Below are 26,444 nucleotides of genomic sequence, written 5' to 3'. Positions count from 1 at the left end.
ATATCAGTAGTCACCTGAGAAATATTCAATAGCCCTCCCTCCCTCCTCCTATCTCATTCAATCCTTTTGAGTTTTTAATCAAAGTAAGTCCATCATCAACTGGACAGTTTGAAGGAGAACATTTTAAACTATTTTGTTGACAATAATAACAGTCATCATGATCATAATGACAGAAAACTTATTTAGCATTTATTAATTGCTAGGTACTATTCTAATAACTTTGTATGTTAACTAATTTAATTAATATGATAACCATGTATATTTGAATTTCTAAAGGTACTTCCTTCTATTGATTCTGGAGCCTCAAATCCCACGACATGGCAGGAGTGTTCTTCCAAAGGTAATTATTTTGCCTAGTTCAGTGTTAACTAACAGAAATACATATGATGCAAGCCAATTAACCAATTAAAAACTTAGTACTCACATTTAAAAATGGTGAAATTAATTTCAGTAATTTACTTAATTCAGTATATCCAAAATACTATCATTTCAACATATAATCAATATATATCATGTCAATGTGATATTTTACACTTTCCCATAAAAATCCAAAGCATATTTAGTTCACAGTAGTCTGAGTAGGCAATTTCCAGTATTCACTAGATATACATTTAGTTAATTAACCTTAGAATCTCAAACTAGCAGATTAGATTAGCAATTTTCTATTCTTGAGAATACTAAGGCTCAGAGAGAATTGGTATCTCTTATAAAATAAAATGAGTCCTAGACTTACAACCAAGAAAACTGAATTCAAATCCAAGCTCTGCTACACCCTTGTTAAGTGACCTTAGATGCTATGTCTCACTAAACCTGTAGTGCCCCCATGCTTTAATGGGGACAATAATCTGCACATACTTCTTATGAAGTTCAAATGACAACATGCATCTGTATATGCAGAGGCTTAGAATAACCCCTACCACTACCATTGACATTACAAATCAACTAATAGCAGTGTTGGGTATATCAGTCTAGGTGCAATTAGGAGAGAGAAAACACTATAAAGAATTAATAAATCACAATATGATATAAGGAAATTCTATACAGTACACTGAGGCAAAGTATTGAAGGAAGGCATATTTGGTTGGGGTTAAGATCTCACTAGGGAAGATCTAACTTAACCCACCATGTAGCAGGAACGGTTGCGAGTTTGACCTGGGGGTAGCAGTTACTGAGGGATGAATTCAGAACTGAGAGGCATACAGGAAGAGACTAGAGAAGCTAATTTCTGGTCCGAATTCAGTGATCTTTCTTTTACCCTAACTTATACTACTGGGGTAATTCTGGAGTGTTTATTGGAGCTATAATGTTCACACTGAGTTTATCTTTTTTGTAGGTACACAAGTTGGACCCTCTGGCAAAGAAGTAGGAAGAAATACTGATACATAATTAACCTCAGTGAGTCAGTTTCTTCCTTGGAATAATGGAAATTAAAAATCCTACCTTTAAAAAGGTTTCTGGGATAAAAGAAAATAAAAATAAAAATAAATAAATTTTTAAAAAATCCTACCTCACAAGGTTGCTGTGAGAATTAAGGATAACAACATATATAAAATCCTCAGCTAGAGCTGGGTCAGGGGAAATACATAATAAAAATTCATTTTGTAATTCACAGACTCCACATTCATGATCTAGTTACCTCCCAAAGGCCCCACCTCCTTCCTAATAACACTGTGAATTAGAATTTCATCAGATGAATTTTGGGGTGACATAAACATCTAGTCATTAATATTCAACCCCAGCCCTCCAAAATTCATGTCCTTCTCACACGCAAAATACATTCATCCCATTCCAAGAATCTCAAAATCTTAAACTCATCCCAGCATCAATTCTAAAGTCAGAAGTATAGAGTCTTATCTAAAGATCATCTAAATCAAAGTGAGACTAAAAGTACATTCCAAAATTCCTCTCTGCTATGAAGTTGTGAAACCAAACACATGATGTACTTCCAATAAAAAGTGGTAGAGTAGGCATAAAACACATGTTCTCACTCCAAAAGGGAGAAACAGGAAAATAGGAAGGGATGACAGACCCCAAGGAAATCCAAAACTTAGCAAGTCAACTCCACGAGATCTTAAGGCTTGAGAATAATCCTCTTTGGCTTGATGCCCCAATTTTTAGGCCCTCTAAAGTGGGAACCACACTCCTACAGCTTGGCAGGTTGGTTCTACCCCTTTGGCTGGGTAGTGTGCCTCCCCTGTTGCTACTGTCTTCGTGGAGCCAGAGGGATTGCACACACTATTCTCTACAGTGACTCATCCCTTGAAGTACTATTGGGAGGGGCATCTGAGCCCTCCAATACTAGTAAGGCAGCCCCTCCCTTTGATAAGGAGGAATTATCTCTGCCCCCAGGGTCTGTGATGGGCATTAGAAACAATGAATCAAGATTGAGGCTTCCTTTAGTCTCAGAGGCCAGTGTTCCTGCTTGGGTATTCCTATTGACATGGTCCCATCTCTATACTAGAGTTTGCAGAGATGGCTGATTAGATTCTTGGTTCACACCCATACTAGCCTTATCAAATGGACACTTAATGCTCTCTTCCTGATTTCTCATTCTGTGGATAAGCTGAGAATTAAGTTATGGTATATTGTTTTGCTTAAGAATTCCTTCTTCAATTCATGTCTCTCTTGCAGTTTTCATTTCATGTAAATTCTATCTTCTATAAAACTCTAGAATATGAATGCAATTCAATCTTGGCTACTTTATGACAAGGATTATCTTTTCTCTCACCTTCAATAATTTGTTCCTCATTTCTCTCTGCTATGGTTTGGATATGGTTGTGTGTGTGCCTCAAAGGATCATGTGCTGAAAGCTTGGTCCAAAGAGTGGTGGTGTTGAAGCTTTAACAGGTGGTGCAGTTCAGCGTGAGATAATAAAGTCATGAGACAATGCCCTCAAGAGGGATTGATGTTGGGGCCAGCGTGATTGCGCAGCAGGTTAAGCCACTCCCTGGGATCCTGGCATCCCATATGAGCACTAGCTTCAGTCCCTATTGCTCCACTTCTGATCCAGCTCTCTGCTCAGGCACCTGGGAAAGCAGCAGAAGATGGCCCAAGTAGTTGGGTCCCTGCCATCTATTTGGGAGACCCAGATGAAGCTCCTAGCTGCTGACATCAGTGTGGCCCAAGCCCTGGCCATTACAGCCATTTGAGGAGTAAATCAAGTGAATGGAAGATCTCTTTTTCTCCCTCTCTGTAACTGACTTTCAAACAAATAAATAAATCTTTTTTTTAAAAAAAAAGGTAAGTTCATTTTAGTGCAAAAATTGTCGCCCATGCATATGAAGCATCTTCATAAACTTTATGAGAAATGTGTAGTATGAAATAAATTAGACATGGATTTAAATATTTTGGGAATATACATATATAAAAAGACTTATTATAAGGTATTCGCTTAAGTGATTCTACAGGCTGAGAAATCCTGTGATCTGCCCTCTGCAACCTGGTGATCCTGGAAAGCTAGTAATATATTCTGAAGGCTGGAGAGCCTGAAATCCAACCCAGGTACAAAGGCCTAAAAATTAGAAATACTAAAGGCAAGCAAGGATTGATATTCTAGGTCACATAGGCAGAGTTAACTCAACCTTTCTCCATCTTTCGGTTCTACTGAGGCCACTAATATGCTGAAGGAGGCCCACCCACATTGGTGAAGACAGATCTTTACTCATTCCACCAATACAAAGGCTAACCTCTCCTGAAAACAATCTCACAGGTACACTGAGAAATAATGTTTAACCAGTTATCTAGGGATCATATGACCCAGTTAACTTCCAAATTGACATATAAAAGCATCATACATTTTAGAATGAAGAGTGGTAGAGCCAACAATAAGCCATTTACACATTACATACAAAGAAAATGTACCTTTGTGAAGCCTATTTGCTCCTTACGGAAATTTTCCAGGGGTTTAATCAGTAAATCACTAGCATTTTGCACCTAGAGAAAAAGAAAAAAAACACACACAAAAATTTTAGGTTAACAAAATTCAATACAAAAGTTCTGGTTACTAGAACATTTTCTCATACCATACTTCAAAATGCTAACCAGTTTCCCGGATTGTTAGTTTGGTTACTATGTTTTTCCCATATTGTCTCCGAAAATCAAATGCATTGGGATGAAATGAGAGAATGAACTTCAGGGACATATCCCTAACTTTGATGGCAGTGTGACCTGAGATGTTAATCAATAAATATTTAGGGGCTGGCGCTGTGGCGTAGCAGTGCCAGCATCCCATATGCGCAACGGTTCTAATCCCGGCTGCTCCACTTCCAATCCAGCTCTCTGCTGTGGCCTGGGAAAGCAGTGGAAGATGGCCCAAGTCCTTGGCCCCTGCACCCATGTGGGAGACCCAGAGGAAGCTCCTGGCTCCTGGCTTCGGGTCAGCACAGCTCTGGCCATTGTGGCCATCTGGAGAGTGAACAAGTAGATGGAAGACACTCTCTCTCTCTCTCTCTCTCTCTCTCTCTCTCTCTCTCTTCCCCCTCTCTCTGCCTTTCCTTCTCTCTGTGTGTAACTCTGACTTTCAAATAAATAAAACTTTAAAAATAAATATCTAGAGTCATGACCAGTGGCAGACACAGGGGACCTGAAGTACATGTGGAGAAAAGGACAGAAAGGGAATGGTGAGTATTTGAAAAGGCTAATTGTCCCAAGTGCAAACCATTTCATGGGAATTAGCAGTCATAATAGGGAAAATCCTAGTGTAAAAAATTTCTAGTTCTGCGCAAGTGTATCCTAAAGCCAAAACACTTCTTTCAGCACATGGAATATACCATAGTATCACAAAGAGTACTGGATCAGGAGTTCACATTACCTAACTATGGAAGCTCAGAAGCTGATGGAATTTTCTTGTCCAGGTTCTATAAAGAGTGACATTGATAGGTTCTGGAGACATAAAAACACCAGATCCAAAGTGGACCCCTTGGTTTGTTGGCAAGTATACACACACACACACAGACAGACACACACACACACACACACACACACATATATATATATATATATATATATATATATATATATATATATACTTTGGTATAATGCAAGACATCAGAGAAGGCATCTGAAGAGCTGGCTTTTAGGACCTATTGCATGAAATCACAAGACATAGAAATAGGGGACTGATTTCCTTGTCAGATAAAACAAAGTGTCAGTAAAACAGATTACACCTTTCTGACAAAAATAGAAGATGGAGTATTAGAAAGTCAGTTTTGACCAGTTCCTAATTCTCCAGACAAAGTAGCAATTCTTAACCTACCACCAAAAACATGGAAAGTTGGGACATTAGTACCCATTTTATCCGTATCTTACAGGTACTTTGGGTCTCCTATTTTATGTCTATGATTCAAGGTTAAACTAAATGAGCAAACTCCTAATAAAGCATTGCTCATCTTCATAAGATCTAGTAACCCTGACATCCTCATCTACTATAGCTCCTAATGCTACCATTCAGAACAGCCAATACTCAGCAGAAAATATAAAACTAGGCAAGAGGAAAAGTGTTTTGCCATAGGGGCAGAGCCATGATCTATATGCCACCTCATCACCAGTGTTTCTATGGCTGATTTTCCAAATCTGTTTGCTATAAGTCTACACTTATAAAACCATGTAATATTTCCCTACCCTTACTTATTCTTGGAAAAAAAACAGCTACCTTGCCCATCAAGACTTCCAGATCCTATCTGATTCTCAAAACATCTCCTTATCTAACAGATCTATGGGATCTGGAAAAAAGATTTCAACTAGTTTGGATCACACTATAAACTACCTCCATGTATGATATTTAATATCCCCTTTACCCCTAAGTGTGTTCATTAGTCAAGGAGAGAAAAGTCCAGGTATTCATACATGCAATATCCCCCAGTGTAGACTTTTCTAAAGAGGTCTTGATTTTATAAAGGCTCACTTTGATCTCTCATCCAAGAAAAACTCCACTATAGCTCTGGTCTCAAAAATAAAGACATCAGTGACTCTCCTTGCTTGAAAATAAGAACTCTTCTGATAAACGTATCAAACCATATCTCTTCTCCAACACATTCTACACTGCCTTGGAATGATTGATTCTGTACTATCAGCTTCGTGTACTTACATTAGAAACAAATCACTGGTGTCACAGACCCAATATAGGGAGTCATTTTTCTTCTTTAATATTGTGGAAGTCTTCAAACACAGCTGGAAAGTCTCTGACCTAATTCACATTGAGAGGTAAGGTCTATGCCCCCTCTACCTTGAATATGACTAAGCTTATTACTGTTTTAAACCAATAGACTATAGTAGAAGTGATACTATAAGACTTCTGAGGCTAAATCATAAAAGGCCAGAAGCTTCCACCTTGTTCTCCTGGGACATTCCCTCTGAGATGACATGTTACAAGTTAGAAAACAAAGATGCCAAATGAAGGAATTCTGCTTATTGTCCCATACAAGCTTAACCCAGCCAGAAATGGGAGGAAAGCCATTTTGTACCTTCAATATAAACCCATCTACCAGCTGAATACCACCAAGATGGAGAAGAAGTATCATCCAGTTGACCCTTGAGTAGCTTTCTGACCCACAAACTAATGAGACATAGTTTAATCTACCAAGTTTTAGAATAAGTTGTTATACAGCAATTCATAAAGAGAAAAGCTATTTCTAATTTCACAAAGGTAACAAATGAAAAGTGACCATCTCTGAAACAGTGAGGAAGTCTGTCTTTCAATAAGAAGTGAACATGCACTTGTAGAGAGAATGGCACATACCAAGCCAAGCCTCCGTATGGTTACACAACTGGACCCTTGCATATTCAGGCATCCCCAAACTAGCACAGTTGCTAAGTTTTCATGTTCAGAAGGGGCTGGTCCTTCATAAGCAGGCATACCAGCAACTTCTCATACATGATGCATAAGGCCAATTTCTTTTACATGTTTGGCTCTAGCTCAGTCTAAGAAAGTAGGACATTATTCACAGAAATTGGAGTTCATAGTTTTTCCTTAGTCATATTGGCAAGACAGCTCCTAGTCTTTTATACTACAAATATTTACTCTGAAAATGTTCCTCCCTTTGATACTCTAGCTATTATACATACTACTTTCAGTGATAATATAGCACTAACAATGTAGGGAAAGACACAACATTGAAGCTTGACTCTGTTTTCTGTCTCATTCTAATTTGTCCTTAAATTCCTTAAAAGTCTAGCAACTACTAAAAAAAAAAAAACAACTTTGGCATTCAATCTCCTTTATAATCACTGCATCCATTTTATAAGCTCTCTGGGATAAAAACTCCTACCTCTTATCTAAGGGTAGAATCCTTACCAGAAAAAGCAACATACTAAACACACTAATGGACTTATCAAATCAGGTACCTATTGAACAAAACCCAAATTAATAGTGATTAAGGTATTTAGCAGAATAGAGATTGTACTCAGTCTGGTACTGTAGACTTACTCAGGAATCTTTTGATAGTTAACAAATTATCAAAAGACTGCATTAAGCAGACACTGGCTGAAATATTCCGTGTCTCTTTAGGTCACTTTTGGCAGTCCTCACAGACAGACCTTGTGTATTGCCTACAGGGCCTCCTTCAGCAGTAGAAAGGCATCTAGGCAAGTTTCCTAATCATACAGGAAGACTGAAATCCAGCATTGGAAAGGCACTTCTTTGAGATACTACAACTTTCCCCAGAGTGCTTTAAAGAACACCACACCTGGAATGCTCGTCTTCATTTCGTCCCTCCACAGTTAACTGCCACAATTATAATCACTTATGGAGACAACTGGACACTGCCAATTGCCAGATTCTGTGAACTTCCTAAAACTTACTTTGGACTGCTCTTTTAGAAAGGATGAGAAACTGTTTAACACCCCCAAAATTATCCAGATTCAGGCAGAGGAGTACTTTTGCCATAGCCCCAGTAAATAAGAGAGGTTCAATCAAGCAATGAACTCCTGGCATGGTGTGAAAGGCTCTCATTAAGCCTAACCTTCATAGCATTCCTGGAATTAAGAGGGAAATGGGAGCAAACACTCAACACATAATTTGAGTTCTGGGGACAAAAGGACATGACATAATTGGACAGAAAAAAAATGAATTAGTCATGTGGCAACGAGCCAGCAAGAAGAGTGAGAAAAACAACATCACAAAAAATGAATCCAATATTTTAGAGCTTTGTCATTGGACAAATAAAAGTGATCAAGAAAAAATAATGCTGAATAGAAGTATGGCAGAGCTTTTTCTAGTGGTATCTGAATGAAATGAGAGTGAATGCCTTTGAAAATGACATGGGCAGCATTTCACAAACATTTTAGGCAGAGGAGAACATTTAGTACTCTCTAGATTAGCCCTTGAGCCATCTACAAGCTCCCACTACTATTGGTCTCTCCTGAGGCTCTTTAGAAGCAAATCTAAGAAAATCCCCAAGTCACATTTCCACAAGCAGAATCTTGTGAATAACCAAAGATAACTAAAAACAGCACTTACATAATTTTTTTTCTTTTAATTAAGCGCTTCCACATTCGTTATATCATTTGAAGTACTTATTACCACAAAAGTTGGAGATTATTTTCCTTGTTTTACACATAAGAGCCCCACAAAAAATACAATGATCAGTCTGAATTCAATAAATAAGTTGGTGGCAGAATCAGAACCTAACTCTCTAATCCCCCTATTTCAGCCTGCCTCCAATCCTACTTCTCTAAGAGCCTAAATAACACACAAGCAATGTTCTGAAAATCCATTGTCATACTATTGAAAAGGAAGCAGGACTGCAGATAAAAGAAGTCCTGCTATTGGAATACTGAGATGTCAATAGGAAGTCATACTATGACAGGAAGATAGACCATTTTGCTCAGCTCTGTAGAGTCTTACCTTACCCCTAGGCCCCTAATAAAAATAAATGATGTTCACCCTGGATAGTTCCAAATTTAAGTTACCCTAACAGGTCTGAGGTGGGATCTGAATGCCTAACAATTTTCCAAATTATACTGATGCTATTGGTCTAAGGACTAGACACAAAGATTGTTTTTAAATTGCTAAAATAAACTTCACAAAAATGAAATACTTAGGTACAAATCCAACAAGATGTGTTAAATGTCTACATGAAGAAACTACAAATTCTGATGAAAGAAATAAAAAAGAGCTAAATTAACAGAGATGAACCATGTTCATGTATAGGAAGAACTGGCATTTTTAAGATGTCAGTTCTCAGGGCTAGCACTGTGGCATAGTAGGCTAAGTCTCCACCTGTGGCACTGGCATCCCATATGGGTGCCGGTTCATGTCCCAGCTGCTGCTCTTCCAATCTATCTCTCTGCTTATGGCCTGTGAAAGCAATAGAAGATGGCTCAAGCGATTGGGCCCCTGCACCCATGTGGGAGACTTGGAAGAAGTTCCTGCATCTTGGCTTCAGATGGGCCCAGCTCCAGCCATTTGGGGAGTGAACCAGTGAATGGAAGATACCTTTGTCTCAATCTCTCCCTGTCATTGTCTGTAACTCTACCTATCAAATAAATAAATCTTTTTTAAAAAGATGTCAGTTTTCCCCCAACTTGATCTACAATTAGTGCAATCCTAATCAAAACCCTAGCAAGTTACTTTATGAATACTGACAAACTGAGTACATAAAGTTTACAACTGATTTCAAGACTTACTGCCAAGCTATAGTAATCAAGACAGTGTGGTATTGGTGAAAGAGAAGATAAAATGTATCAAAGGTACATAAATAGAGCACCCAGATATAGATGCACACAAATATAGTCAACTGGTTTTTGATAAAAGAAAAAAACATAATTCAATGGAGAAAGAACAGTCTTTTCAACAAATGGTACGAGAACAACTGAATATTCACATTAAAAAGAAACTAATCTAAATGCAGACTTTATACTCTTCACAAAAATTATCTCAAAATGGATCATAGATCTAAATGTAAAACACAGAACCATAAAAATCCTAGAAGATAACACAGGAGAAATTCTATGTGTTCTTGAGTTTGGTAATGACTTTTTAGATTAAACATCAAAAGCATAATCCACAAAAGAAAAAAAATGGTATAGACATCATCAAAGTTAAAAACCTGTTCTCTGCATATGCCACTGTTAAGAAAATGAAATGACAAATCCAGGATTGGGAAAAGATATTTGAAAAACACATATCTAATAAAGAATTGGCAGATAAATATACAAAGAACTCTGAAAAGTCAACAATAAGAAAACAACCAATTTAAAAATAGGCAAAATATTTGCGGACACATCATCAGAGAATATATAGATGGCAATTTTTATGAAAAGATGTTCCACATCACATATTATCAGGGAAATGAAAATTAAAACAATCATGAGATACCACTACACATATACCAGAATGGTCAAAATCCAGAACACTGACAACATCAAGTGCTGACAAGGATATGAAGTTACTAAGATTCCCATTCACTGCTGGTGGAATTGTGAAATGGTCCAAACTAAACACATGCTTACAATATGACCCAGCAACTGCACGCCTTTATTTTTATCCAAATAAGTTGAAAACACAGGTTCACATAAAAACCTACATAAGAATGCTTAATTCATAATTTCTAAAACTTGAAAGCAACCAAGATACCCTTCGGTGGATGAATGGATAGATAAACCATGATACATCCTATCATGAAACATTTACTTAATGTTAAGAACAAATGCATCATCAGGTCATAAAAATACATACAGGAAGCTGAAACACATATTGTTAAGTCAAAGAAGCCTGAGATGGCTCTTTACCATGTGATTTGTACTATGTATATGACATTCTAGAAGACTCAAACAAAACACAGCAAAAAAATCAATGGCTCATCATATTATAACAAATATGAGGGTACTTTAAAACGTTTGTGGGAAACAGATTAAAAATGTTTTTTTACAAAAAAAAATCTCAAATCCATGCATATAACAGATCTTCAAAAAGGAAATGCAGATTCATAGTATGAAAAAAATCTAGCTCCTTGCTAATATGCCTAGGAAAATAGAAGATGACTAGAGAGTACTTGGGCCCCTGCCACAATGTGGGGGATGTGGAGAATCCCCTATGGATTTCAAAATTGTTTTGTACCAAAATAAAATCTTATAATTCCATTTTTCCATGAATTTCTTCAAGTCTGTTCATACCACATTAACACAAGATGACCGTAGTGGAAAATGTATAAAGATAAAGCAGTGTGAGAAATGGGGTGAACATGAGCCCTCTCTGCACCTTCCACTCAATTTTTCTTTAAAACTGAAATTGCTTTCAAATTAAAGTCTGTTGGGGCAGGTGTTTGGCCCAATACTTAAGACACATCCCACACTGGAGTACCTGGGTTAAAGTCCCAGCTCCATTGCAATTCCAGCTTCTTGTTATTGGGCACCCTGGGTGAGAGCGGGTGATGTCTCACATACTTGGGTCCCTGCTACACACATGGAACACCTGGATTGATTTTTCAGCTCCTAGCTTCAGCCTGACCCAGTCCCAGCTGTTATAGACATTTAAAAAGTAAACCAGCAGATGGGAGTGTCCATGTTCTCATATTCATATTGATATTCATTCTCTCTCTCTCTCTCTCTCTTTCTCTCCCTTTAAACTAGTAAAATAAGTAAATAAGATTCTTAAAATATATAAAAAATTTAAATATAATATTAGAGTTCATAAAAAGTAGACTTCAAAAGTAAGAACTTTTTTCATTTAAATTTCAATTAAACCATCACTTGTCAAACATAAAGTTCATATCATTATATCTGGTAGCAGAGAAATAGATTTATGAAAATAATTCGGTTAAGCACACTAAAGACCACAACTTTGCCACCATGTTCAATAGCCCAGTTTAATGTTCTCTGAAGTCTTTTCTCACTTAAATCAACAGAGCTGATATTTCATACTAATTTCTCTTAACCTAATGCCAAACTCTCAGGGTGAGATATTGAGACAGAATAAGCAAACCTATTACATAACTAATTTTAAATATATATTTATTTAAATGGGAGACTTAGAACAGTGGGAGAGAGACAGACCGACAGACAGACATGGAGAGAGAGAGAATGAATATCTTCCATCTATTGGTTCATCCCCAAATGGCTACAATGGCCAAGCTGAAGCCAGAAACCTGGAATTTCATCCAGGTTCCCCACGTGGGTGGCAGGAGTCCAAGCACATAAGCTGTTTTCCACTGCTTTCTCAGGCACATAAGCAGGGAACTGGATAGAAAGTAGAGCAGTTGGGATTCAAACTGGTGCTTTGATATGGGATGCCAGCATCACAAGCAGTAGCTTAACCTGCTGCACCAGAACACCAGCCCTTACCTATTTTTATAGCATGAGGAAGCCAGGAGAAAGAAGCTAAAACAGCAGAGGATCAACCCAGTCAAAAAAGGTAAGGAAAAATCCCTATTATTGTTATTGTCTTGGCTTCAAGGTCCAAATGTTAGTGACCTACCATCATCATCCTCTCATTTTCTACTTCATTGAGTAATTCAGCAAATTCCTTGAAAGATTCAGCTGGAAAGAGAACAAAAAATAAATTAGTCATTGTGCTTGATTGCTAAGTGGACAAAGATCAGTGCAATATAAGTAAGGACTAGTACCATGTCCACATGGTCACCAGGGGAAGGCAATAAATCTAAGCCCACAGGAAAATGCATTCAGTGTCTGTTGAGTGTTTCTTTTCTTTCCTCTATGCCAATACCCTACTCAAGAGCTCTTCCATAGCTAACATTTTAATTAATCTTCACAGACACCCTTAGGAGTAACCAGAACTTCTCTCATTTTATAGATAAACAAAAAGATTAAGGGAGGAGTAATGGATTTGCTATGTAATGTTCACCAACCTAGACAAATAGTTCTCTCAAGTTAGCTGATCTGTGACTTAATTCCCTTCATCATAAAATGAGAATATTAATAATTGCTATTTCAGAGTGGCTATGGAAAGAGAATGAAATAGTAGGCTGTCAGCAGGTTTTGTAAAATGCTATATCATTTTCTTTTTAGGAAAAAAAAATCACATTTGACCTCAGGTGAGTTTCTCAAACACCTGAGACCCACTTTCCTTAACTTTTTCAAAACAATCACTGTTTCACAGGTTCCTGTAATGGCTAAGTAAGGTAATACATGTACCTAACACAAATGGTAATCATTCAGAAATCCTAGTTTCATTCCTTGTTGAGCATAAGACAGTGATTCTCAATTCTAGCTACACATTAGAACCATTTGGGGAGCTTTAAAAAATACCAGCACCACACTCCTCCCCAGACCACTTAAACCCACATTAACCTGTAAAAGGAAAATATTCAACTGCCTTCCTATATACACATAAAACTCTGGGGTTTCTAAGGAGCTCAAAAACTCAACAGCAAAACAATCCTGTTAAGAAATGGGCAAAGGACATGAACAAGCATTTTTGTAAGGATGAAATACAAATGGGAAATTGATACATGAAAAAAAAAGGTTCAGAATCATTAGCCTTCAGGGAACCGAAAATAAAAACCACAATGAGGTCTTCCTACCCCACACCAGTTAGAATGCCTATCATCCAAAATAACAAAAATAACAAATTTTGCTGAGGATGTGGGGGAAAAGGTACCCCAATACACTGTTGGTGGGATGTAAACTAGTAGAACCATTATAAAAGTATGGAGATTCCTCAGAAATCTGAAAATTGATCTACCATATGACCCATCCATTCCACTCCTGAGAACTTACTTATTCAAAGGAAATGAAATCAGCATATGAAAGAGTTATCTGCACCTCCATGTTTATAGCTCAATTCACAATAGCTAAGTAATCAATCAACCCAGACGTCCATTAAGAAAATGTGGTGTGTGTGTGTGTGTACATATATATATATAGTATATATATGTACACAAAATGTGATATATATACACAAAATGTGATATATATATACACACAAAATGTGATATATATACATACACATACACAATGAAATACTATTTAGCCACAAAAAAGAATGAAATACCATGTTTTGTGAAAACAAACAAGAATGGATACAAATCGAGACCATTATGCTTAGTGAAATAAGACTGACACAAAACGACAAACATCATGTTTTCTCTGATTTGTGGTAACTAATATACAGAGTATAAAATGTATATGAGTGAAATTGACATCTTGACATTTGATTACTGTTTGTAGCCCTTGTCTATATTCTGGCAGAACAGTGGTCTTTCTACTTTCTACTTGTTTAATTATTTATTTAGTGGAGGATTAAGCCTATGATTACAAAATAAATTGAAAGTATGTTTTAGTAAAAATTAAAAGAAAAAGAAAGAAAGGAGGAGGGAGAGAGGGAGGGTGGGAAGTATCATTATATGTTTAAAATTGTACATGTGAAATACTTAATCTGTTCTATTTACATAAATTTTAAAAATAAAATAATGGCACATGACACTAACTACACAGTGACAACCCGAACAGGTACTAGAGCACTGCCCCTTCAGTGAAAACTCCAGACACGAATCTTAGGTTGTAACATAATTATGACAAACAGGCTATAATCTGGGCACTTCCATGACCCAATCCTCAAGTTTGGTAGTTTCCTGGAATGGCTCACAGAACTCAGGAAAACACTTTACTTGCTATTACCAGTTTACTATAAAGGATAAAACTCAAGAATAGCCATATGGAAATGATACATAGGACAAGGTACATAGGAAGCAGTGCATAGCTTCCATGCCCTTCTTGGGCTGGCAATCTGCAAATACCTCCATGCATTCACCACCCTGGAAGCTCTCTGAAGACTACTGCTTAGTGTTTCTAACAGGGGCTACACTGTGTAAGTATGATCGATTACATTATTGAACACTGATGACTGAGTAGATTTTCAGTTCCTCTGTCCTCCGTGGTGGTTGGAGGGTGGGGCTAAAAGTTCCAAACCTCTAGAGGCTGCCACTGTGGCTCAGTGGGTTAAACCACCACCTCTAGACCAGCATCCCATGTGGGCACTAGTTCAGTCCCAGCTGCTCCACTTCCCATAATATTCCTGGCCCAATTTTATTAGAATTTGGACATTAGGTCCCCAAACAAACAACAGGTAAACACCTTGTTCTACAGGAACCGAGGTGAATCATATCACCTCATTCAACCCTTCGTGTATGCTTCAAGCCCTGGGGAACATCCACCATTAGCAGCCACCCAAGTTGGTAATCAACTTGTCTTGGTGTACCCAGGACGATTCCAGTGCTAAAACTGAAAGCCTTGGCACCGGTGCTGTGGCATGGTGGGTTAAGCTGGCATCTGCAGCACTAGCATCCCATATGGGCACCAGTTTGAGTCCCAGCTGCTACACTTCTAATACAGCTCCCTGTTAGTGTGCCTGGGAAATTAGCAGATGGCGGCCCAAGTGCTGGGCCTCTGCACTCACATTGGAGACTTGGAAGAAGCTCCAGGCTCCTGGCTTCAGTCTGGCCCAACTCCGGCTGTTGTTGCCACTTGGGGAGTGAACCAGTGGATGGAAGATCTCTCTTTCAGTATGTACTCTCTCTCCAGAGGCAAACTATTCCCTGCTTTCAGGATGTTATCTATTAAAAACACTCTTTAATATTAACCCTAAATCCAACTCCCAACATTCTAGTTTTGTTTCTCCTGAGGTACCTGAGGAAAGAATTTACATGTCATCAGTTGAAGTCTTTCATTTAGTGGAGCATTAAGCCTTTGACTCTAATGTCAACTAAAATACATTGAAAGCCTGGCAAAACAAATGTGTCTAATATTTTTAAGCAAACATCGATCCCCTCTGGAGAAAACTGAACAGTCCAGCATGTAGTCTCAAGGAAGTTCATTTCAGGGTCAAAACAGGACCCAAGACAATGACATTTCTTTTGAGGATTAAGTTATTACATACACCCAGGGAGGTAACTTTTGCAAACATTGCCAATTCGTTCAAAGTACAACTATATCACAGAGAAGGTAAATACCCTACTCTGAACAAGTAAACGAGAAAAAATAATTGAAGGGGGAGAAAACCAAAGCTCTGAGAGGCTAAGTGATTGGTTTAAGAAGCAAATGGCACAGTTGGGCTTCAAATACAGACCTGTCTGGTTGCCAGAGCTAAGGTCTTGCCACTATACACTGCCAATAGCTCTCTAGGTAGAGGTAACCAAAGATCAGCTTACTAAATACTCCCTCAAAAGATCATCATATACTATCTGAAGAAGTCACTGTGGATAGCAGATAGGGGAAATCTAGACTTTTAAAATGAATATGCCATCATCACTCATGAGGAAAGAAATTACACAAATTTGACAATATTATGGATGTCTCAAAGTAACTTTTGTCTAAAAGGTCACATAAATTTTTAAATGGAAATATAAAATATACCATTTTAAAGTATACAACTCAGTGGATTTCAGTGTACTCAAAAGTTTTGCACTTATCACCATTATCTAGTTCCAAAACAATTTCATCAAACCACAAGAAACCCCAAGCCCATTAGCATCAATCCCCATTTCCACTGTCTCCCACATCCAGACAAACCACTAATGCACTTCATGTATCTACAGATTTGCCTACTCTGGACATTTCATATAAATGTTAATGGAAACAAAATATGTGACCTTTATGTCTGGCTTCTTTGATATAGCATAATGCTTTCAAGGTCCATCCATGTTGTACTCAGTATTAATCCTTCATTCCATTGTATTGCCAAGAAACACACCACTGTACAGCTATCACATTTGTTGACTGGAAATCAACTGATGGACATTAGCATTGTTTCTGTTTGTTGCCTATTATGAATAATGCAACCATAAACATTTGAGTATAAGTTTTTGTGTGGACACATGTTTTTAGTTCCTGGGATAGATATGCTGGGCATGAAACTGCTGGATCATGTAGTAACTCTATGGTTAATTCTTTGAAGGAAAGCCCAAATTTATTTCCAAGTCACCCACACCATTTAATGTTATTAAAAGAAATGTATGAGGATTCCAATTTCTCCACGTCCTTATTAATAGTTATTATTACTCATCTTTTCAACACTCAAAATCCTAGTGGGATTGAAGTGGTACCTCACTGTGGTTTTGTTTTATATTACTTAATGACTATTGATGGTGAGCATCTTTTGCTTTTTTCATATGTCAATTGGCCATTTCTAGATCTTCACTGAACAAAAGTCTACTCAACTATCTTGTCCATTTTAGTTGGGACAACTAAAACCTTTACAGTTGCTTTTACTGTTCACTTGTAACAGTGCTTTACATATTTTGAACAAAAGTTGCATATCAGATTGTTAATTTGCAACTTTTTTCTTCCATTCTGTAGGTTATATTATGATATGCATTATAGTCTTCAAAAGAAAAATGAATAAATTTAAAATTTATTTAAAGGAAAATGTAAAGAATAAAGATTTGAAATTTATACCTTTCTCTTTTGTCACTTGTGCTTTAGGTGTTGTATGTTAAGAAACCACAGCCAATAGGCCGGTGCCGCGGCTCAATAGGCTAATCCTCCACCTTGCGGCGCTGGCACACTGGGTTCTAGTCCTGGTCGGGGCGCCGGATTCTGTCCCGGTTGCCCCTCTTCCAGGTCAGCTCTCTGCTGTGGCCCGGGAGTGCATGGAGGATGGCCCAAGTGCTTGGGCCCTGCACCCCATGGGAGACCAGGAGAAGCACCTGGTTCCTGCCATCGGATCAGCGCAGTGCATCGGCCGCAGCAGCCATTGGAGGGTGAACCAACGGCAAAAGGAAGACCTTTCTCTCTGTCTCTCTCTCTCACTGTCCACTCTGCCTGTCCAAAAAAAAGAAAGAAACCACAGCCAAGTTAACATCATGAAAATTCATACCATCCTTTTCATTCTAAGAGATTTATATTTTTATCTCTTTTAGCTTCTTTATTTATCCATTTGAAGTTAATTTTTCTATAAGGTATAATGTAGGGGCCAGTGCTGCGGCACAGTAGGTTAATCCTTCACCTGCAGCACCGGCATCCCATATGGGCGCTGGTTCTAGTTCCGGCTGCCCCTCTTCCAATCCAGCTCTCTGCTATGGCCTGGGAAAGTAGAATATGGCCCAAGTCCTTGGGACCCTGCACCCACATGGGAAACCCAAAAGAGGCTCCTGGCTCCTGGCTTCGGATTGGCACAGCTCTGGCCATTGCAGCCATTTGGAGAGTGAACCATCAGAAGGAAGACCTCTCTCTGTCTCCTTTCCTTCTCACTGTCTGTAACTCAGTCTCTCAAATAAATAAACAAAATATTTTTAAAAAGGTATAATGTAGAGGTTGAAACCCATTCTTTCACATTTCTATCAAGTTGTCACAGGACCATTTGTTGATAATTTTTTTCTCCCATTGAACTGTCTTAGTACCATTGTCAAAAATCAGTTAACCATAAATTAAGGGATTATTTATAGTCTCTTAATTCTATGTCCATTGATCCCTGTATCTCACTTATGCCAGTACCACACAGCTATGATTAACAGTTATGTTAGAATGATTTTTTTAATAGAAAATTGTTCTTCTAATTGAAAAAAAGGGAAAAATTTTTATATATTTCATATATAGTTTTAAGAGCATAATGATATTTCCCACTCTATCTTCCATCCTTTTTTATTATTTTTCTTTTAATTTAGACAATGACATACTTTCAATTTTCTTAAAAATAACAAGCTTAACCCTCCACTAAATAAAAAATTCAACAAGTAGTAAGTAGAAAAAATACTGTTCCTCAAGAGTATAGACAAGAGCTATAAATAATAATCAAATCTTAAAATGTCAATTTTACAAATACACATTACTATTTTTTCTACTTTGTATATTAGTTACCATAACCATGGAGAAAACATGTGATATTTGCCTTTTGGGGACTGGCTTATTTCACTAAGCATAGTGGTCTCCAGTTACATCTACTTTGTTGCTAAAGCCTAAAGAATGAAACTGTTCTTTTTTGCTTTAATTTCCATATGAATTTTTGTATCACTTTCACAATTTCGGCGGGCGGTGGGGGGAGATGCAGTTGAAGTGTTGACAGCTACTGTGTTAAATTTTTAGGCCAACCTAAGGACTACTGCCAACTTGACAACAGTACGTTTTCTGACCCAAGAGCATGGGAGTGTCTTTTGTTGTGTTATTAGGGTAACGATGGCCTCAGAATGAGTTGAGATACATTCACTCCTCTTCGATGTTTTGGAAGTTTTTGTGAATAAATAGCATTAATTTTTAAATCTGTGGTATAATTCACCACAGAAATCAATCAAGCCTGGAAATTTCTCATGGAATTTTTTAACATTGTAAATTCAATATCTTTACTTGTTATTGGTACACTTACATTTTTTATTTCTTCTTGAGTCAGTTTTAGTAAATAGTTTGTATCTTTCTGGGCATATGTCCATTTTATCCAGTTTATAAAATTTGTTGGCATAGAATTCTATGACAGTACTTCAAAAGTTCATGAAAAACAATTAAAAGATATGTTTGGATGCAATATTTTTAAAAAAATGTTTGCTTTACTTTTTATAATATGTATGCTTTATAAACTTTTTGACTTCTTGTATGCATAGACTTGAAGTATTTTACACCAAGTAAACTTATCTGAAAACTCAGTTTTCCATTTTTTTAAGGATTTGTTTATTTACTTGAGAGGCAGAGGAACAGACAGAGCAGGAGAGACAGAGAGTGGGGTCTTCTACCCGTTGATTCACTCCCCAAATGGCTGCAGCTGGGCCAATCTGAAACCAGGAGCTAGGAGCCTCCTCCAGGTCTCCCACGTGGGTGCAGGGGCCCAAGGACTTGGGCCATCTTCTACTGCTTTCTCAGGCCATAGCAGAGAGCTGGATCGGAAGTAGAGCAGCGGGAACTTGAACCAGTGTGCATATGGGATGCTGGCATTTTAGGCCGGGGCTTTAACACGCTGTACCACAGCACCGGCCCATCATTGTCTTTCAACAGTTTGTGATGTAGGGAGCGGCAAGATGGCGGAATAGGAAGGGAGCACATTGATAGTTCAGCAAGACACACAGGTTAATAAAAGTGGAGATACTGCAGGGTCAAGGAAGAGTAGGGGAAGAAACAGTAGCGGAAACTCTTCCGGAACTACTGATTCACAGTGGACCTGCGTGGAGAGCGTGGGAGCCCAAGTTCGGGACACCAGCGGCAGACTCAACACACCAGCGCTGGAACGCGAGGTAAGCCGAAACTCAATAGCCCGAGACACCAGCGGGAAAGCGGAAAGAGGAGACTAGAGGGAACGAGGCTTGACACTCCGTGGGGAAAAGTTCACCAGGCTAACTAGAAGAGAGAGAGGGAAAAAAAAAGTGACCGATATGGACACGAGTTTCTCTCTCTCTGCTCACCCCTCAAAGACGAGCAAGACAAAGAGCAGGCGCCATTTTGGACATACGTCATAAGCAGGGCGACCTCAGGTCTGCACTGGCCCTGAGCCTAGCAGAAAAACCTGACTCTGAGGGGAGGGGTGAAATAACAGGAGATTAGGATCTAACTTGGCAATCCAGTGGGAGACTGCAGGAGAATTGGAGCCCACACCGAGGGCAGCAGAGATTCCCTGTGTGGTCCTTGGGAAAGAGCTTCCGATCTCTGGCTCATGTGGGTATATCATTCGCCTGCTAACTACCTCCAATTACGTTCAGCTGTGCGGAATTACTTCCCTTTTGAATCAAAAAAAGAAAAAAAAAGAGAGAGATTTACCACGCCTAACCTGGGAGTGTCATCTTTGACACACCCTCAACCCTGAGGAACCAAACACAGCTCTCAGTCCACACTCATCTCAAGCCTCTAAGGCTCCACTGAAAGCAGACAGAACACTTAATATAGAGCCATAGTGTAACAAGAAAAAACACCACAGTGAAGAAACCAAATATCTCCAACATGCCAAACAACAAACGCAAAAACCGAGGTAACAAGAACAAGGAAGACACTATGATGCCCCCAAATGAAAAAGACACCCCAATTCAAGATTATGAAGATGATGAGATAGAAGAAATGCAAGAAGCAGATCTCAAAAAATTGATAAGAACATTAAGAAGTTCTCAAAAACAAATTCTTGAACTACAGAAATCCTTAATGGACAAGATAGAAAATCTCTCTCGTGAAAATGAAATATTAAGGAGGAATCAAAATGAAATGAAACAACTAGTAGAACATGAAACTGGGATAGTGACAAAAAACCACAATGAAATGAAGAACTCAGTAGCTCAAATGACAAACACATTAGAGAGCCTTAAAAACAGAATGGGCGAAGCAGAAGAGAGAATATCAGACTTAGAAGACAGAGAACAGGAAAGGAAACAGGCAAACCAAAGAAAAGAAGAGGAAATTAGAAATCTAAAAAATATTGTCGGGAATCCACAGGATACTATTAAAAAACCCAACATTCGGGTTCTAGGAGTTCCTGAAGGCATGGAGAGAGAGAAAGGATTAGAAGGCCTTTTCAGTGAGATACTAGCAGAAAATTTCCCAGGTTTGGAGAAGGACAGAGGCATCTTAGTACAGGAAGCTTATAGAACCCCTAATAAACATGACCAAAAGAGATCCTCACCACGACATGTTGTAATCAAACTCACCACAGTGAAACATAAAGAAAAGATCCTAAAATGTGCAAGAGAGAAACGTCAGATTACTCTCAGAGGATCTCCAATTAGACTCACAGCAGACTTCTCAGCAGAAACCCTACAAGCTAGAAGGGAATGGCGAGACATAGCCCAGGTACTAAGAGAGAAAAACTGCCAGCCCAGAATATTATATCCTGCAAAGCTCTCATTTGTGAATGCAGGTGAAATTAAGACTTTTCATAGCAAACAGAAACTGAAAGAATTTGTTGCCACTCATCCTGCCCTGCAAAAGATGCTTAAAGATGTGTTACACACAGAAACACAGAAACATGGTCACCAATATGAAAGAAGGTAAAGGAAGGAAACCTCACAGCAAAAGATCACAGGAAGCTCAATTTCTCTTTGACATAGAATTAAACTCTGATGCTCTGTTAAAGCAATGCATTAAAGTAATCTAAAAACAAAAAGCAATTCAAATCAATTGGCAATCTACAAAAAGAGTTAAAGATTTTAAAAGCTATTATTAAAATTGCTATATTGGTCTATTATGCTATGTTATATGTGTGTACATATTGTATGTCCACATAGGAAATTTTATTAAGAGTTTTATTTTAAATGGCTTATAGATAAGATTGTCCATAAATTTAAGCTGCTAGAATCAATCAAAGATACATTTTAATTTGTGTGACCTGAATCTGTGTATCATATGTTTTAAACGTGTTGGTGGAAAGAAACTAAAAACATTTTATATGGTTGTGCTTAAGTTTACTGGTTAAACAAACTACACCATGTTAGATATTTAAGAGGTGTTTTCAAATACATGATTTTTAAAATTTATAGAAGGCATTGGACCTTCTGGTAAATGTTTTCTTAAGTTGTTATCTAATGGTTGAAACGGTTTGCTAAGTATTCATGTAATATTGCTATTGTCAGCAAGCGATCTAGGACTTGCTCCCTCATTTCTCTATTCTAAGTCCAACTTGTTCTTTCATTTCTCTATTCTCTTCAAGGTAGGAAACTAATTCTATTATGAAGGAATCTGTAGGATGCACAATTTAATCTTTAGACCTTATAAAAGAGATGGCTAACATTTTTCTGTAATAGCATAGCCAAAATAAGAACTTAAATAATAATCTCATAGGTAGATTCACTTCGCCATCAGCGAAGTATACAGTAAGTAGAAAAAACCTCCCTTTCAGACCAAAGGGAAAGAAAGTTTTAAAGTGAGAATATAATTTTCCTCATGGGCATTGTCTACCTTAGAAAAACTACTACAGAACATGCCTGTGACTATAGACTTGTAGTTCAGGCCACCGAAGATTAGAGATGGGACACGGGCACTCCCTTGACTTGCATCCTCTGGTCTGCTTTAACACAAACCAGGAGGAAAAGAAAGCTCGGCATCAGAAGCAATGGGTGGCAGGCCTATTACTGGCTGATCTGTACAGTGATCTGCCCTCAAGGAGACCCAACAGGCCAGTCCACTGCAGTGCTTTCAATGTGGTAAGCCTGGGCTTCAGCAGAAGTCAGCTTGTGAAGAGCCCTGGCAGCTCTGCCAAGAGTTGGATCACTGGAAATGGACCTGCCCTGGAGTCAAAGGATGCCCAGGTCAGAGCCACAGATCTTATTGGCTCTAAGCTGAAAAGCCCTTCACTCAGCCCAACTTCCAAAGTGACCACTGCAGCTGAGGGGATGGTCAAGTAGGGTCAGCAACATTGCAGGCAGAACTGTAAATTTCTTGTTAGAGATGCCACCTGCCTTTACCTGGCCAGCTCTCCTCCCAGGCCAGCCAAGTAATGAAAGTCAACAGAGTGCCTTCCCCTAGGAGGTTCACACCTCCCTTAGGATATACCCCATGTGAAGAGATAGATAGATCTGGGCCTCTTAACTTACAAGGCCTAAAGCCCACCAGATTATTATCAAGCCCCTTCTATCAGGTTCTATTTGCCTCTCAATCAGAAAACTTAATTGTAGCTTAGACAGCACCTTTCTTAGATCCTCTAATAATGACTCTGTCCTTTGTTCTAGGCCCTGTCTAGCGCACTTTGGCCTCATTCCTTTGTAATCATAACCTCTACTCTACCACCAATGGCTCTACTCCCAACCTGTGTGTACTGATGGTCCTCTTCCCCACTTAATGCTGTATAATTGTTCAAACCTGGTAAATGCCACTCTTAGGATCATTGGTTACTATCCTCACTCTGTCTTTTATGACCTTGTCTAAATATGATCAGAGTCGGCAAACTTGGAAGGCTTCCATAGCCTTGGCAACTCATGACGACAGCCTAGGGTGGTTACTGGCGCCATAAACTAGAGTGTCAATTTGTTGGGTCAACAACAAGAGCCACTGTGCACTTTCTCCCCTGTGGGATCGCTGTCCTTAATGTGCTGTACATTTTGATTTAATGCTATAACTAGTACTCAAACAGTATGTTTCACTTTGTGTTTCTATGTGGGTGCAAACTGTTGAAATCTTTATACTAAATTGATTTTCTGTATATAAAGAGAATTGAAAATGAATCTTGATGTGAATGGAAGGGGAGAGGGAGCGGGAGAGGGGAGGGTTGTGGGTTGGAGGGAAGTTATGGGAGGGGGAAGCCATTGTAATCCATAAGCTGTACACTGGAAATTTATATTCATTAAATAAAAGTTAAAAAAAAAGAAAAAAAAACAGTTGTGATGTACTTAGACAGGTATTTCTTCAAGTTTATTGATTTTTTAGATGTGGAAATTCATGTTTATTACCAAATTTAGCAAGTGATTGGCCATTATGTCTTCAAGTACCCTTTCTTACTCTTTTGAGATTCACATTATGTATGTACTGTTACACTTGATAGATTCCTAATGATCTCTGAGGTTTTAATTTTATTAATTATTTTTTTTTCAGATTGAATATCAATTCACTTATCTTTAAATTTCATTATCTTTTCTTCTCTCTGTACACATGTGATGTTGAGACTCTATAGTGACATTTTCATTTCACTTATGCAGAATTTTTAGTTGGCTCATTTTTTAAAAAATTATTTCCATTTCTTAATTCATACTTTTTCTGAGATATTGTTCTCATTCTTTATGTTAGCTATGTACACATGGTTTCTTTTGTTTATTTGAGTATATTGAAAATAGTGATTTGAACGTCTTTAGGAAATGTAACACCTGGGATTCCTCAGGGACAGCTTATAGTTGCTTTTTTGCCCTTATTCAGGGAATACTTTTTACTATTTTTGGTATATTTCAACTTTTTTGCTGAAAGAAAAACATTTTAAAAACATAATGTGCCGATTTTGAAACTAAAAAATCCTCCTCCTTTCCCAGGAGTTGTTTTCCTATAATCACTGTTTGTTTAGTGACTTTATGGAGTAATTCTGTAAGATCTGTAATGTTTGTCATATGCAGCCATCTCTGGTAAGTTAGCTTAAGGTAAGAAAATAATTGGACAGAGATTTGTTAAAATAGTTTGAACCAACAAGCCATATAGCCTTTGTTGAAGGGTTTTGTGTGTGCTTGTATTTTGTGTTATGTCTTCAACACTTATCCAGGCAGTTTAAAACATTGCCTTACTCTTCACTTCCTGTTTGGCACAAAGCCTGAAGGTCAGCCACAAGTAAAATATGAAAGCTCTCTCAGGTCTTTCTTTGGACAGATACAAATCCTGGCATCTGTTCAAATAAGAACAAGCCCTGTGAGTCTTATTTCCCATCTTTCAGGGGAATTTCATACTCATTCTGCCTTCTCCAGTAGTTGCTATATTGTTGGTTTTCACGACTTTCATGATTGTACAGCTATTAGTTTTCAAACTTACTGTATAGCTGAAGAAATGGGAGTGGGAACAGAGCAAGTTAAAACATCACAAAGCTGACTGTTTTCTCAGTTACTCAGCCATTTTTCTATACTCAGCCATTTTTCTATACTAAGCATGCCTTATATTATTGCAATCTTTTTGTTAATTTCCAGAGTTCATAAAAAGTTCAATTTTGGAGTTTTCCTAGTGGCTTTTATGGAAAGCCAGCTTTTTGGAGGTCATTTTTCCACTATTCCCACTGAAGTAACCTGAGCAAAGCCTTTTGATCCTCAATTTTTATTATCAGAACTTCAGTAATTGTTAAATCAATTTAAAATTAAGTGATCTAATCAATATAAACCTCATTATTCAGTACTGAGCCTCTAAAGAGCCCTCTAAAATACATCTTATTTATCAGAAGAATTCAAAAGTCCTTTGAGGCATAAATCAGGCCAGAAATACTTAGCAAAATCAAGAGAGCTTCTTCTGGGCTGGCACCGTGGCCAGTAGGTTAATCCTCCACCTGCAGCACTGGCATCCCATATGGGTGCCAGTTCTAGTCCCAGCTGCTCCTCTTCTAGTCCAGCTCTCTGCTGTGCCCTGGGAAAGCAGTAGAAGATGGTCCAAGTGCTTGGGCCCCTGCACCCACATGGGAGACCAGGAAAAAGCTCCTGGCTTCAGATTGGCACAGCTCCAGCTGTTGCAGCCATTTGGGGAGTGAATCAATGGAAGGAGGACGTTTCTCACTGCCTCTCCCTCTCACTGTCTGTGACTCTAACTCTAAAATAAATAAATAAAATCTTTAAAAATAGAGAGAGAGCTTCTTCATTTTGCTCCCTTACTACATAAAAGCGCCTCTACCTTAGTCTCACTACTTTATTTTCATCATTAGGAAACTGAAGTCCAGAGTTTGGAACTGACCTGGATAAGGTCACACAGATACTTCATAGTCAGAAGGGAACACCATCTCAACACTGTTTCTATAGCTTTAAGATAACATGTCACCTATGTCACATTCTTTCTCTCTCCATCCGATTGCTACCCAATTGGTGCTTTCTACTCCCAAAGTTTTCATATTCATTCTTCTTTGCTCATGTCTACAGTGACTTGAGACATGTTTCAAGGACAAAGGCAGGGTTGGATAACAGCTATTCATGACTTAGAGTCATGAA

General features: G+C 38.2%; 1 protein-coding gene across 1 annotated transcript in view; it reads right to left on the bottom strand.

The window, feature by feature from the left end:
- The window catches only part of OPHN1 (oligophrenin 1), a 366,805-nt gene that overhangs the window by 202,345 nt on the left and 138,016 nt on the right, over positions 1–26,444 (bottom strand). The window contains exons 4-5 of the mRNA XM_062183480.1: positions 12,413–12,474; positions 3,862–3,933 (exon numbers count right to left, since the gene is read on the bottom strand). Coding sequence (XP_062039464.1) covers positions 3,862–3,933; positions 12,413–12,474 — 134 coding nt within the window. The remainder of the gene's footprint in view (positions 1–3,861; positions 3,934–12,412; positions 12,475–26,444) is intronic.

The sequence above is a fragment of the Lepus europaeus genome, chromosome X (genome assembly GCF_033115175.1).
Source record: "Lepus europaeus isolate LE1 chromosome X, mLepTim1.pri, whole genome shotgun sequence".
In the NCBI taxonomy this organism is placed as follows: Eukaryota; Metazoa; Chordata; class Mammalia; order Lagomorpha; family Leporidae; genus Lepus; species Lepus europaeus.
Note: the sequence above shows the minus strand (reverse complement) of the source record. Positions and strands in the feature narration are given on the sequence as shown.